At 46.3% G+C, this 15,709-nt stretch overlaps 1 protein-coding gene across 5 annotated transcripts in view; it reads left to right on the plus strand.

Annotated features, from left to right (window-relative positions):
- Positions 1-15,464, plus strand: part of TRAF3IP2 (TRAF3 interacting protein 2) — a 43,121-nt gene extending 27,657 nt beyond the window's left edge. For 3 of the 5 annotated variants that reach the window (XM_020890390.2, XM_070449945.1, XM_070449946.1), the window contains 6 exons: positions 1,009-1,187; positions 3,351-3,439; positions 7,584-7,652; positions 8,716-8,832; positions 12,343-12,417; positions 14,907-15,464. In XM_020890390.2, the coding sequence (XP_020746049.2) occupies positions 1,009-1,187; positions 3,351-3,439; positions 7,584-7,652; positions 8,716-8,832; positions 12,343-12,417; positions 14,907-15,053 (676 nt within the window). In that variant the 3' untranslated portion in view covers positions 15,054-15,464. The other 2 variants (XM_070449947.1, XM_020890392.2) reach the window with 2 other exon arrangements.
- Positions 15,465-15,709: the final 245 nt, after the last annotated feature.

The raw sequence follows: 15,709 nt of genomic DNA on the forward strand, positions 1-15,709 counted from the left end.
GAAACCACACAAGTGGCAGAAGCATGGCCTGCATGTCCTTCTACTTTCCAAATCTCACACAATTGCATCTGACTTCTTCTCGGCAGACTGTTCATAGGAATACTGGTGACCAAAATAATAATAAAGACGCCATATGATAATATGGTAGAAATGTCTTTAGTAGGTCTTCAAAATTGGATTTTCATTTGTGAAATATTAGCAGCATAGATACTTTTTTTTTTTTGGCTGTGCCATGCAGCATGCGGAAATTTGGCTCCTGGACCAGGGATCAAATCTGCACCCCCTAGAGTGAAGCAAGGAGTCTTAATCACTGGGCCAGCAAAGAGACCCCACAACATAGATACTTTTAAACCTACATGGTCTTTTCTATCTTTTAATACATAAGTAAATGTTATCTGCTGTTTTTGTGTTAGTTGTGACTCTTTGCGACCCCATGGACTGTAGCCCACCAGGCTCCTCTGTCCATGGAATTCTCCAGGCAAGATTATTGGAGTGGGTAGCCATTCCCTTCTCCAGGGGATCTTCCGGACCCAGAGAGTGAACCCGTACCTCTTGCATTGCAAGCAAATTCTTTACCGACTGAGCCACCAGGGGAGCCCAAATGTTATCTATTACGAACTTAAAGTTCTGTCTTTTTATCTGAATGCCTAAACATCAAACCTTCTATGTCACCCATTATATTACTTCGTTTTGTTGGTGGTCTTGTCTGACCTGAACATAAGAATTATCTTCCCCATTATACAGTCCTTAAATTCAGAAATCAAATCCCGCTTCCCTCTTTGACCCCAAGCACAGGCCTTTACAAATGCCAGCTGGCTGAACTGCTTATTGACAAAAAACTCTGCAGAAAAAAAAAAAAACAAACCTTTGTCCTTCTGGCTCAGGAAAGAAATGGAGGCAGAAGAAAGACAGCTCACTGGTATTACCCACAGTCATTAAAGGCTTTCTGTCCCTCTAGGTTTGCCTTTATGCAACATGAATATTTACTGTGAATGTATTCCTTTCCAGGGACCAGCTGTATAACCCGCCACCTAATAGAGGTGGAGCTCCTGAAGGGTCCTTGGAGTGTCCTGCCGAGTTGAGGCCACAGGATCCCCAGGCTCCATCACCAGCTGCTGTCCCTAGACCCCCGAGTCACCCTCCAGCCAGAGGAACTCTGAAAACAAGCAATTTGCCAGAAGAATTGCGTAAGTTGTTCGCAATGTTGTTTTTTCCTTCTTCTTGGTCACGTCTTACACTTTGAGAGTACTTGATGAGTCTTCATCTATAATCTTGGATATTTCTCACATACTACACAGTGAAATGAAATGTCCTTTTTTGCTTTTTGTTTAAAACTAACCAGGATTTTGTGTGAGTGTTTGTAGTGATTCTGATACTACCTGCAATACTCCCAAAGTGCTTACCACTAGATTTTCTACAACTGTACTCCAACAACAAATAACCCCCACGCTTTCTCCCTCTTCTAAATGATTCTCTTGAGTGGATTTGTCCCTGGATAAATTGATTGGATGTCCATGTGGTATTGGCCAGGGACCTAGTGTCTCACCATAAATTAGCAGCAGCCTTCAAGAACGAGGTCATTTCCTGTAGGAATGAGCAATCGTGTTTGGAAAAACCAGTCTCACATTCTCCATACTGCTGTACAACCAAATGCAAACTAAGCCTTTTATTTAAAGAAACATTCGACTAAGTGTCAGGTGATGATGCTTTTTCCACATTTTGCAGCCAGAACCAGAAATGTTGAAATATCACCAAAATGTTCTCATATGAAGGTCAGTCGGGACAGTAAGTTCCAGAAATCTTAAGAAAACAGTCACCACTTGTGAAATTGTTATATTCTGTTGTGCTTGCTGTAATTCTAATAAGCCCTTTCCAAATCTAGGCACTGCTTTGAACTAAACTTAAAATTAAGCCCTTTGCATTTGTTAATTCCAACTGGGGAATCAATATTCTTTAGTCATTTAAGGCTCTGAAAGATTTCTATGACAATTGTTTTTTATTAAAAAATTTTTGTTTTAATCTTGAAATCTTAGACATTTAAATTTTGAGCATTTCTGGAGAACGGATAATGTGGGGATATAGTCTGGATATCAGTGTATAGAGCATATTAATTTTACCATAACCTATAAAGGGAGTCCTAAAATTCTTACAGAGGAATTGGTTGAATATTATATGTTGAGAAGAAAATGTATTGAGTGCCATCAATATGCCTGGCTGCTTAAGTGAGTCAATATAACATCGAACATCCTCTCCTTTGAGAGATGTGCTTCAAAAACAAGAGCCTAGGTCCCCTGGAGGAGGGAATGGCTACTCACTCCAGTATTCTTACCTGGAGAATTCCATGGGTACAGGGGCCTGGTGTGCCACAGTCCATGGGGTCACAAAGAGTTGGACACGACTGAGCGACTAACACTTTCTTTTTTTTTTTTTTTTGTGGCTAACACTTTCAAGCGTAGTAAGTGGGTTCTCTCCAACCCTGCCCCCACTGTCTTCTCCACCCTCTGCCCCAGAGCTTCCTGAGATGTAGCCAGTTGATTTCAGACTAAATGCCAACAGAGAGAAATTATTCATCTATTACGTTAACACGCTAGCCAGATAATTTACCCAAGATGTTAGCCTGAGAGAACACTGATTCTCATCCTGACTGGATTAAGCTTGTGGGCGCAATGCCATCTGCTGCTCTAGACTGACTCACGGATGAGTAAGGGAGTCAGTGATGCTGGACTGCCCAGAGGCAGGGTCTCTGCTTCAAGCTACTGAAGTTCTGAGCTGCCCTTTAGTCTACTCCAACTTCCTGGACAGTCCCCAGCCAATAAGTAGTGAGGGGAAGGAGGTGATGGAGAACCACTTTCTCCCTCCCCTCACTTGCTCTCATCAAGTTCAGGGCAGCAGAGAGCATCACATCATGAGATCAAAAGAGGACTCGGCTGGGTGGCCTCTTAGCAGGGCTCAACTTCCAGGGCGCAGTGCCAAGTGCGTCTCATATACCCGGGGTGGCCTGATCTTAAGGCCCCGCAGGTTCTGGATGATGGATTTTTTTTTTGTTAAAGCATCATGTGGTTTTTCAAAAGACCTCCTCTGCTTGTCTCAGCCTGCCAGCACTCTCTCTGATGCACCCTGGGCAGTCTGCACATTCTGGGATGGACCCCCTGCCTCTTTGGGCCTGCAGATCTATGTCTTGAGGACAGTAATTCACCCTGCTGCAGCCATAAGCCCTTAGACTGCCCCTCATTCTGAGGAGTTCCTTCATTGTTCTAGAAGGCCGAAAGATACTTCATATGCTTTGCAAGTGTTGTTTAGAGTGGAATGATTTGACTAGTTTCTAATAATTGACAAAAATCTCTCTTTAGGGAAAGTCTTTATCACTTATTCTATGGATACAGCCATGGAGGTGGTGAAATTTGTGAACTTTTTGTTGGTAAACGGCTTCCAAACTGCGGTAAGTATTTTATCCAAAGAGAAGACTGAACAATTAAAGTGAGTATAAAGAAAAAAAAAAAAAGAGAGAGAGAGAAACATGTAAAAAGTTGTTGATAGCTTAAACTCTATTATTTGATTTATGTGCTCATGACCTAAATGCTTATGGATTTAGGTAATTGTTTTCTAGAATTCAAACTATCCAAACTCTCCAGCATGTTTTTCCTGCATGCCTTTTGAGTGACCCCAAGTGCCTCTGAGGACTTCCCTAGGGGCTCAGACAGTAAAGAATCTGCCTGCAATGCAGGAGACCAGGGTTCAGTCCCTGGGTTGGGAAGATCCCCTGGAGGAGGGCATGGCAACCCACTCCAGTATTCTTGCCTGGAGAATCCCATGGACGGAGGAGCCTGGTGGGCTTCAGTCCATAGGGTCACACAGAGTCAGACACAACTGAAGCAACTAAGCAACAGCAAGTGCCTCTGAACAGCTAGCACGGTATTAATGCCCCCCCTGTATGCAGCTGGTGCCCAGCCTAAAGGAAAGCCAGGCTCTCACTGCACTTGGCACCTTTGCCCTTCCTCACCAATCATGCCCGTTTTGGTTGGGCTTCTTGTGGTGCAGGAGGCTCACCACGTCACCTGCTCATTTGCACTCTCATTTTGCACTGGGTTGCAGGGTTTGCAGTGGAGGCCCGGCAGCCTGGGGCCCCCCACCCCGCTGCGCACAGCAAGCAGGCCACACTTGGCTGCTGCAACACCAGCGATTCTGAAGAGGGAGCCAGGTTCTGCAACCCAGGGCCGGGTTCTCAGTTGGTCTAGGCTAGCTCAGGAAGGTGGACACCCCAGCCCTGCAGTCCGCTGTGATCTGAGGCCAAGAAATTTCAGGAAGCACACACTCTTCAAGTGCCCTGCAGTGCCTTGGAACAGCACAGCTTACACCCATGTAAGTCTTCCTTAGGATAAATAGAATACCACAGGAGGCTACTCGGAGGACTGGCTTTCCTCAAACACGATATCACTTCTCTTCCTTCCTCGAGGCCTCCTCTGGGTATTTAGTGACAGTGGATTTTAAAGAGTAGTGAAAAATTGAGGGAAATATCTACAAATACAAATGTTGAAGAATAAAGAAAGAATACTTAGTAACTAAATGTCCATTTTAAGGATTATTTAGCATTTTTAACAGGAGTTTTATTCAAATATTTCTTTAGTCTGTAATTACTTTCAAATGGAAGTATATGAAAATTTTTACAGATATGTACTCTACACCTCAACTTCATTATTATATAGATATATGAATATATAGAGATCAACATTTCAATTTCTCATTTCTAGGATAAGAAACACTGGGGCAACTCATATAAAATCAAATTACAGAACATAAGGCCAACATTGTAGAAAAGATCTTACTTTTAGTCCTCTCCACATAAGCATACTGATTGCCCCCGGAGAAGAGGACAGGTTTTTGTGACCTTAACAATTAGGGGCTGCTTAGGCCCAATTTAAATTTGTCCCTAAACTCTAATCCTCATCATTATGAAGTGAAAAGTGAAAGGGTGAGTTGTTCAGTCATGTCAGACTCTTTGTGATCCTGTAGACTACAACCCACCAGGCTCCACTGGGAATGGAATTGTTCAGGCAAGAATACTGGAGTGGGTTGCCATTTCCTTCTCCGGGGGATCTTCCCAACCCAGGGATCGAACCCAGGTCTCCTGCAATGCAGGCAGATTCTTTACCATCTGAGCCACCAGGTAAGTCCTTAAAGCCCATGGTAAAATCCCAGAGCCTCATCCTGGATAGCTAAGTTATTGTATCGATCATCAAGATCCCCTTAATGGATAAGAATTAATTAAATGGGTAATTTAATAAATGGATCATTTTCAAAGTTCTAGGTGAGTCTTAGGGAACCCATAGAGAATGAGTAGTGCACTATCCCAGGACAAGCAAAAGCCAGGAGAGTCTACCACCCTGAGGCCTAAAAAGGCAAGGGAACAGTGACTCCTACAACCTAAAGGGGGCTCTATATTGGTTTGCCGGGTCTGCCACAGAGTACCACAGGCCAGGAAGCTTAAACTGTCCTTTATTTCCTCAGTTGTGAAGGCTCATAGTGTAAGATCAAGGTTTCAGCAGGGCTGGTTTCATTCTGAAATGTCTTCCTTGTCTTGTAGAGGACCATCTTCTCCCTCTGTCTTCCCCTGGTCTTTCCTCTGGTCTTTCTTTATAGTCTCCTCTTATAAGGACACCAGTCATACTGCATCAGGACCCACCTACGAGACCTCTTTTACTTTAATCACCTTTTAAAAGCCCTATATCCAAATACAGTCATAGTCTGGGACACAGGAGGTTAAGACATATATTGAAACAAGAATTTGGAGGGACACAATTCAGCTCATAACAGTAGCTGGATGGACAAGTTAGCCTGACAGAAGCTGTGTATTTTAGTAGATGTCTGGAGAGACCAGTGGAAGATCTTCAGCCCATTGTTCCTTCCAGAATGTCTACCTCCATAGCAAGGAAGAATTTAGGTGCTGGGATAATAATAAGAATGACCATTTATTGAGGACTTACTTTATGCCTGGCATTATGATATGCCTTTTCCACTCATTATAATCCTCACAAGCACCCTAAGAAGTAGGTTTATTGACCACATACTACAGATGAAAATAGTAAGACTTAGAGAACTTCGGGAACATTTTCAAAGTCTTCCAAGTGGAAAGAGGAAAGCCACGCTGCCCGTCTTGTCAGCCCTGGCATACATTGCTTCTCTCTCATAAAACAGAAATGAATAACTGATGCAATCTCAGAGAACTGCAAAGCCCCTCTCAAGGTTACCTAATGTAGTCATTGGCCATTGAACCTTTTAAAGCAGGAATCATCCAAACCAAAAGGAAAGTCATTCCATTTTTTATGTTTCATCAGTTTAAAAATACATATTCTGAATTCATATTCTATACTGTATGTATCTGAGTTTGGTGTAGAGCAGGATCTTGTTCCATAAGAAGCTTAGAACCCTGCTCAAGAGATAAGCCAGACATCCATGAGACATTCAGTAAATGAAAGAATGCCATAATAATGTGTTCCTTGTCCAGTACCACCAGTAGTCACAGTGGGGTAGAGTCCATTAAGGGGAGGAGAAGGAAGTCAGTCTATGGGGAGGATTCACGGAGCAGGAGGGCTTGCACTGTGCTCTTACAGTGCAGGGAGTGCAAATGTGGAGAGTCGAGTAGACAGGACATGTGTGGGGAAAAGAGGTGACGCTGGATCGTGGATGGCATGGAAAGCTTGCCGAATGGCTGGAACTTGACTGGCCCTAAACAGCAACATGACATTGAGGACAATTGACATGGGAGCCGTGTGGCTGAAACCAATCACCCCTCTTCAAGGACTCTCCCCCTGCATCACCCATCCCTGGACATAATCCATCTGCCAATCAAGAGCACCTTCTGCAGACACACACTCCTCTCTGGCTGCAGGACAAGCCTGAGCCCAAGAAAGGTCTTGTTTGGGCTTCTGTAAAATGGAAAATAACTGGTTTTTCTCCCCTTCAAAGACTTGATATTTAATACCAGTCTTTTCAAGGCCCAAGAGTTCTACTTTTCAACTTTCGTCATAAACCTTTCCCCCACTATCTCAGTAATTGTTTTTGTGACTGTTTCTTGGATTTGCTTCAAGTTTCACAGAATCCTTTTTAAATATATAGGCCGAAACTGGATATGATACCATAATAATGACCTGGCTAATGCAAGCAAAGTACCATATTGTATCTCAGTACTTGCATACAACACATCCATTAAAATCCTCCAGAATCAAGTTTGCCTTCAAATTACAGATATATATATATATATATACATATATATATGCATATGTTTTGTGTATATATATATTATGCATATGTTGCTGGCTTACATCCAACTTGGTGGTCTACTATGTCTCTCAAATTTTTAAAACATAATTACAAATATTAAATACTCAAATGCCTACTAATCTTGAAGTAGGAAACATTTTAAGAAAATTACATCTTGAGTTTTAGACTTTCAGGCTCTTCTTTGCCAAAAAGCATCAGTGACTTTTTCAGCCTTAAATGTATACAGCCTCTTGTGCTTTCTCTTGCTTTGCATCTAGACAGAGCTTCTCATTAAGAGCCACTTTCCACATCTTTTTTTCCTGTAGATTGACATATTTGAAGATAGAATCCGAGGCATTGATATCATTAAGTGGATGGAACGCTACCTTAGGGATGTAAGTACATTCCAAAAGTCTGAGCTTGTTTGCTGGTGAGAAAGACAATTAGCTCGTGGAGTTATTTTATGAAAGAAGCACTGGCATACCCACCAAGGCCAAAGCTGACCAAGTCCCAACAAAGCTTCCCTTGTTAGCCGTGCAAAGACTTGGAAAGGAAGGATGGGGTCACCCTCCTGGACATGCACAGGCAGGAAATAACTGTCGAACCCGACACAGGTGGTTGATAATAATCAGAGCAAACAATTTTTTGACCAGAATAGGAAAGGAGGAAATGAAGGCGGGGAGTAGGGAGGGAGCAGCAGAATTCAATTTAATCTGAGGCCACCACCAAGTGTTTTGCAGGATCAGACTGAAGAGGTTTCCTGGGCAGCCTCACAGGCAGGGCAGCACATCGCCCACGCCCCCACCCCAGACGCCCCCTCACAGCCTTGTGATTTGTTTTTCACTGACAGAATCTATACCGGCCACTGGGACACGTTGTGCTTTAACAAGATAGAAATTGATTGCCGCCAGCCTGTCCGCGTCAGCCGGTGAGGGACGGAGGCTGAGCTGGCTGGGGTTTTGAGGCTTTTCCTTTTGTCTGCAGCCTGATGTTCGCTTTGTGCTGAAGGGTCTGCCCGACTGGGCTAAGCGTCCGCGGCAAGCAGGGCAGTCAAGGGTGCAGTAACTGACAGCTCAGCTCCCGCTGCCGGAGGGAGGCCGAGGCTCTCTGCCACAATGCAGAGTTACTTAGTCATTCCGGTTTTCATTAGACCTTTATTAGTGATGGTTATAGAAGATGGTGGGCAGAACCGCGTCCATTTAGGAGAGCCATTGGCTCTTGTGTTTGAAGGGAGCTGGGCAGGGAGACAAGGGCGGGGGCGGGGGGAAGGGGGTGGGGAGCCAGGAGTCTGCCTGTGTTGGGGCCTCGCCTTTCACTTTCCGTGGATGGGGGCCGGCCCTCCACCCTGCAGTGTATCAGAAGATGCTCACAGTCTTGCTGGCCGGTTTCCAGCCTGCCTTCCCCAAATGGACCACACGCCACACTTCCATAAACATGCTTTCTCCCTCTCATTAACAGAAGACAGTGATGATAATCGTAGCAATCAGCCCCAAATACAAACAGGATGTGGAAGGCGCTGAGTCGCAGCTGGACGAGGATGAACATGGCTTACATACTAAGTACATTCATCGAATGGTGAGTGATGAAACCACAGCACCTTGCCAGCCCTAGGAGTCGGGCTTCTGCTTCTGTGAAAGCCTGTCCTTCACTGGATACCCACTGAGGGTGGGGGCTGATGGTTGAAGAATGAGGCAGGTGAGGCGGGTGATGGTTCTGTTCCATCTACCTTGGGGACTTGGGGCAAGTCCCCACACCTCTGGGACTCCGTGTTCCTTCTCAGTAACAGGGAGATTCATCTGTGATCTTGAAGTTTCAAGATTCGGGAAAGCAGAACTCTGCTGGTTTAATTATTTACCCATAGATGTGAAGTCCTGGGAGGGCAGGAGACAGGGCTGTGAAGAGAGCAGGCTCCCTGCATCTGTGTCCAGTTCTGTCCTTTCCCTTTTCAGAGAGCCAGAGTAGCACATCCGAGAGGACACGCAGTGTAGTGTCAGATAGCCCGTGTTCAAATCTGGCTTCTCCCGTATAGGGTGTGTGACCATGGAAAGTGAAAGTGTGAGTTGCTCCGTTGTGCCTCTTTACGACCCAATGGACTGTAGCCTGCCAGGCTCCTCTGTCCATGGAATTCTCCAGACAAGAATACTGGAGTGGGTTGCCATTTTCTTCTCCAGGGGATCGTCCTGACCCAGGGATCAAACCCAGGTCTCCTGCACTTCAGAAAGATCGTTTACCATTAACCTCTTTGTGCTTCCATGTCAATATTCAAAAAATGGATCACTAACAGTGTTGTTGTGAAGATTAGGTGAAATAAAGTCTATAGAGCATAAGGCCTAGATCAGATGTTCAGTCAAGGGAAGGGATGGTTCTAGTTCATGACAATAGGCAACACCTGAACTCTGGGGGCCTGGTCAAACTAAAACCAGCAGAGGAAACTTACAGTAAGTTAGACTTAGCATCTGACAGAACATTCTGGCTGAAAATATCACCCAGCTTTGAAACAGACTGGGTTACAGGCAAGCAGCCTCCCTGCTTTCTGTGATCATACCGACCCCTGAGGAGACGGTGCCTGCTTGACGGGGATGCCAGACTAGGCTTGTGACGGTCACAATCTCCCTTGAAGCCACCCTGGTGCCCATACCTGCTGGGCACCTCCCCCAGAGCTGTCTGCCTTTCTCGGGCTTGTTTACCAAGGATCCTGAGACTTAAAAAGGTTTGAAACTCACTGGACTAGAACTTGTAAGCTCCGTTTCAGCTTGAACATTCCACAAGGCGGGGAAGGCCCCTGGAATGAGCATAAAAGGTCCCTGATTAAGACAGGAAGATGGGGCAGGAAGCAGAAGTGGCTCAGATGGAATAAGTAAGCAGCACAGGGCAGCAGGGGGTCGGGGGGCGAGGACATGCAGCTTTACCTCAAGGGAAGTGGACTGAAATCCTGCAGCTCCGGAGGAGCACAGGAAAAAGGCAGGCTGGATGTGTGGATATCCCCATCTGGTTCTTCAGAGTCTCTGGTTCTTCTTCTACCAAGTGCTGGCCCCTTACTTGAGCTCACAATCAACCCAAAGTAAAAGCTGAGGCAAGGTGAGGAGGTCAGAGAGTGGGGCCAAGGAATAAGATGAGTATCCCTCTTATTTCATTCTTACTCAGCCTGGCAGCCCCCAGGTGGAGCCCAGCAAGGGGTACTGTTTCTGCCCTAAAAGGTCACAGCTGGCTCTAGGTGCTGTCCCCGTTCACTGTCTGCCAAAGCACTTCAGGGCCCCAAAGCACTCCATCTCTAGGAACTGCCAGTCCCCAGGCCATCAGCTCTGTGTGTTGAGGGCCCCAGGTCGCTGCCAGTTCCCCAGGAAACCTGTCAAGCTCTGCTGGTGTGTGGTGTCACCTGGCAGTAATAGGCAGCTGAACCTCGGAGCTTGTCTGACAGTGCCCGGCCGTGAACCAGGCTGTCTCCAAACTCCGTTTCTTGGGACGACAGTGTCTCAGGCCCTTCCTCATCAATGGAGAAGTCGGAGAGGCCAGATAGAAAAGTGCCTTTCTGCCCAGCTGGCTGACTTCCTGGTCCCTTCCAAGCAGCAGAAAACTCCAGGGCAGAGGGATCAAACAGAAACCCAGGAATAACTGCATCCTAGAGCCAACAGCTTCCCAGAAGGTCCATCTCTGGAAACACGAGAGAGAATGAGAAAGCACTGTCGCTGGGGTAGCCTAGTAGACAAGCAAAATTTTACAGGATGCAGTGTCCTGGGAACCAGAGACTGAGTCCAGTTCTTCACGTTTATCTTACAAGCTCTATGCCCTTCCTCTCGCCTGTTTGTACTCGTGTGGTCGATGATTTTAGGTACACTGCTCTAGCGCCCTTGTAAAATAGGCTTTTGGTGCTATCTTCTGATTTTTTTTTTTTAATCTTCTGATTTTTAACAGGAGGTGATTCTGAGAAAACACCTCATGGAAGATTTGTGTGTGGTGTGTGTGTGTTTATGAGGCGGTTACTATGGCGATTTCAGTCATTACCACTGTCACTTTCCTCTCTGTTTTGTTTTTATTCCCATGCATGGTGAAGATTTCTCAGTTATAAAATTCAGATGGACGATGAGATAGTTGGGAACACATAATTCCTCATCTCCTTCGTCATCAGATGACTGAAAGCTTTGTGCTGGTCACAGGATTCGGAAGACTCTAACTCCTCTCATGCTGAAATTTCTGGTTTTGGTCGAGTTTTTGGCAGCTAAATCTTTTTGGGGGCCGCTGCTGTGTCAGAGTAAATTGGAGGTGGTGTGGGGAACCTAAAGCTTGGCAGATGGAGCTCATCTTATTGACCTCTAGCTTCGCTTCCCTCACCCTCCCTGGCCCACCTGCATTTCTAACCAGTCCCAGCCCCCAAACATTCCTTAACACCTCCAGACATTTGCTCATATGCTGTTTCCTTTACTGAGGCTGTCCTTCCCCCACCTCGCTCCATTTTCCCTACCTGAGCAAATTCTTCTTTTCTTTTAGTATCCAAATGACACCCCCCTTGTAACTCCTTCAAACCACTGATGTAGAAAAGGATGGCCCCCATTGGGCTACCACAGCAATTTGTCCATACTTTTCACACTGCACTGTGGTCGGTAGTTTTCCTTTCTGCCTGCTCAGTAAGCTGCTGGCTTTATAGCTGTGGTACCTGGTAAACTGGTCCTCAAAAAAAAAGAGGGGGGGGGGAATCCTGATTTGTAGCATTTGTCTATTTCCATGGTACAAATATGCTCACAGGGCCGACTTCAAACAAGCACTGTGAAGTCACTGAACACAGACTTGGGAAGAGATACACACGAGTGGCTTCTGTGAACTGCTGTGCGGCAGCTCAGCATACCCTAGAAAGTATCCTAGTCCTTGAAACCCCAAGTCTAACACAGAGCTTGACTCTTAACAGGCTTTCAGTACATGATTGATGAATGAGCAAAAGGCGTGGATGTGCGATGGACAGTTTAAAATCAGGAGTGTGTGGCTCTGACAGAAATCAGAACAAAAATCCTGTGTGGACTTGCATGATTGTGAGAACCATTAATTTCTCATCCTCAGTCCTGAAATTAAACCTTCAAGTGTGTTCTGTTCCAGATGCAGATTGAGTTCATAAAACAAGGAAGCATGAACTTCAGATTCATCCCTGTACTCTTCCCAAATGCTAAGAAGGTAAATAAACAAACAAACGAATCTTTAAGTGCAGCTTTGGTTTAAAATCTCTAGGATTTTAAGTGGAAAACCTTGTCAGCTGTTTATCAGTCCTTCGAGACAGCAGTGTTGCCAGAAAGATCAACAAGTTGTACCACTCAGCGCAGAAGCCTGAATCAGGAAGATTTTAAAGCTTTATCTGATAGACCATCGCTGTCCTAATTGTTCAAACAGCCATCACACACAAAGAAGTAGTTTGTGTTTTTAGCCCATGAGATGAAAAGAAGCTGTTCATCTGATACTTCTTATCTCTTGTACATAAAAGTCAAGATGTGAGCATTTTTGGCTGGCCGTTGCACGGAAATGTTTTGTTGAACATAGCTCAGTGCTCAAAGCTGTAGAATACAGGAATTAAACCTACACAGTTACCAAAGAGAACTCTGCTGTGGCTCATAGGAGGGATTGTGTTCCCTAGAAGGGCAGGCTGGCAGATTTGGAGAACAGGGACAAAAAAACATCTGAGAGCCTGTGCCAGGCTTGGAGAAGTGATGGCAGCTGTGTAGTGAAGGTCTTGGGAGCTGGATCCCAGCACCCTGAGCCCAGGCCCAGCCCCACCCTGGAGCAGCCCTGGATGTCAGGACTGCATTGAGACTTTTGCCCTGGATGAAGGAGGGTCTAGTTTATGGGGCCAGGACCCCTGGGCTTGCCCAGCTCACAGCCTGCCCAGCAGTGTGCTTTCTGTCCCTCACCCAGCCTCTGACAGCTCTCGTTGCACGATCTCCTTCCTGGTTGTGCTGTGTCCACTTTGATTCTGTACCAGCCATCCTCTGCTCTGCCATCCAAGAGGAACATCTGAAATGTAGATCTCATCTATCTGTCTCCAGTTTAGACGTTTTGTGGTGGGTTTCCTACTGACTACAGACTGCATTCGTCTTCTTTGTATGACATACGAGGTCCTTGAGAAGCGGGCTCTGCCTGCCTGCTCAGCTTTCTGCCTTGCCACTGTGCGCTGGTCACTGTGGACCATTTCACGTGTCCTGCCGCATGCCCCACTCTTGGTGTCTTTGCACTTGTGTCCTCGCTGCTTGCAGCACCCTGCCCTGACTTCTCTGTCTGGTGAGCGCTCACTTAGCCCTCTAGCACCCAATCTCTTAGCCTTTCCTGACCACTCCCCCCCATGCCCCAAATTTTGAATAGTCCCTTTCTTGAGAGTACCTGGAGTCAACAACAGTACGTGGCTGCGGGTAGGAGAGTTGGGAGTAATTGTTTAGAATTACTGGAGCATGGTGACAGAAAAAAGCAGACTCACTTTTAGTTGGTTTTGTTAATGTTTTTTAAACTTCTTCAAACAATCCCCTTATTACCCACACTCAGGGCAGACTGCTCCCGCCTACCTGTCCCCTTGGCATGCTACTGCCTGGAGAAGAGTTACATTTTGACTCCATCATAAGACTACCAACTCCTCAAGGCAGTAACTGTGTCTTTTTTTAAAAAAATATTTGTTTCTTTGGCTGCACTGGGTCTTAGTTTTGGGCTCAGTAGTTGCCCCACAGCATGTGAGATCTTAGTTCTCCAACTGGGGGTCAAAGTTGGCTCCACAAAGCTTCCTCACTCTACTTTTTTACATCTTTACTTATTTTCTCAGTGAGACCTTTCCCTGTGTGTGTTCAGTCTCTCGGTTGCGTCCAACTCTTTGCGACCCTTGGACCCCAGGGGAGCCTGGCGGGCCACAGTCCATGGGTCTCAAAGAAATATACATGATTGAGCGACTGAACACATATGAGGGAGGGTCTCACTGAGAAAAGATGTAAAAAAGTAGAGTGGGGAAGCTTTGTGGAGATCTTCCCCTAACACCCGACTTAAAACCACAAATGTTTCATCCCTGCCCAGCACTCCTTACCCCTTTTCTCTGATTTTTCTCCATGGCCCGCATTGCCATTGAACACACTAAACCTCTGCATCATCTGTCTGCCCCCAACAGACTGTCCACTCCCTGCGGGCAGTCTGAAACTCTGCCCTCTCGATCCCTGGCTGACAGGTTCGGCTTTTGCCGGATCGCTGGGATCTGGGGTGGGGGAACCTCCTTCTTCTGCGGGTCAGACCTGGGGCCGGAGTGAAAGGATAATGAGTTGGATGAACGCCCACAGCCTTGGCACACTTCTGCCGGAGCCACTGGGGAATTCACGTGGCTCTGTGTGACCTCTGTCCCACCCCTTTTAGGGGAGGGTGGTGAAAAGCATGCTGAAAGGCGAAGGGCAGGTAGCCTGGGAGACTGATGGGACATGCCGTGCACATGTGCTTTTTGTAATGAGCTACACAGCTGGCATCCTGAGCCAAGAGCATTTCACACGCAAACCCCTTCCGAAAGCAAAACAGCACGGCCCCCAGGAGAGTTTAGCAGGCGATGCCTGCGAAGGGAAAACCATGGATGTTGGGGAACTGAGCCCAGGATCTGGAATCCAGGTGTTTGTCTAATGGCTTTTGCTTCTGTCATTCTCTCCCTGCCCTAGGAGCACGTGCCCACCTGGCTTCAGAACACGCACATCTACAGCTGGCCCAAGAATAAAAAGAACATCCTCCTGCGGCTGCTCAGAGAGGAGGAGTACGTGGCTCCCCCCCGAGGGCCTCTGCCCACCCTTCAGGTGGTCCCCTTGTGACCCTGCACCCCCACCCCCAGATTACAGCTCTTGTGGCTGAGGCCGGCTGGCAGCATTCAGGGCTGTTGTTTTCCATCCCTCCTCGAGGGGCCTTCCAACCCCAGGAAACCCGTTCTGCAGGGGCCGCTTCCTCCTGAGACCTTGAAGGACCTTGTCTTTGAGATGGAGGCCATGACTGTTCTGCATTCCCTGCTTCTTAAACCCACTGCCCTGCACGTTCCCCCAACACTCTGAGTATCCAGAATGGCCCTCAGCGCCTAGCACGTAGATAATACAAGTGACGTTACTGTAAACACCAGCGACCACAAACACTCTCTGCTTGGGCAACATTTCTGAGTTTGCCAGATGCTGTGTGTCCTCAGACCAAACTGATTCATGTACAAATAATAAAAGGTTTACTCTTTTGTAAAACTGTGTTTCACTTATCTCAGAGGAGATAGATACATATTAATTTTTATGGGCCTTTGCTTTCGGGGACATCGATAAATCTACTTCAGTATAACATTAGACTGATGTAAGAGACTGCTTTGTATTAAAAGATTAAGGCCAGATAGTTAAGCATCCCCTTTTAACTTCATCTTGAAAGTTTTATTCTTTCAGTAGAACTTTATAACAATACGACTTTGTAGCACATACTACCATGATCCTAAGTAAAG

The sequence above is a fragment of the Odocoileus virginianus genome, chromosome 19 (genome assembly GCF_023699985.2).
Source record: "Odocoileus virginianus isolate 20LAN1187 ecotype Illinois chromosome 19, Ovbor_1.2, whole genome shotgun sequence".
Taxonomy (NCBI): Eukaryota; Metazoa; Chordata; class Mammalia; order Artiodactyla; family Cervidae; genus Odocoileus; species Odocoileus virginianus.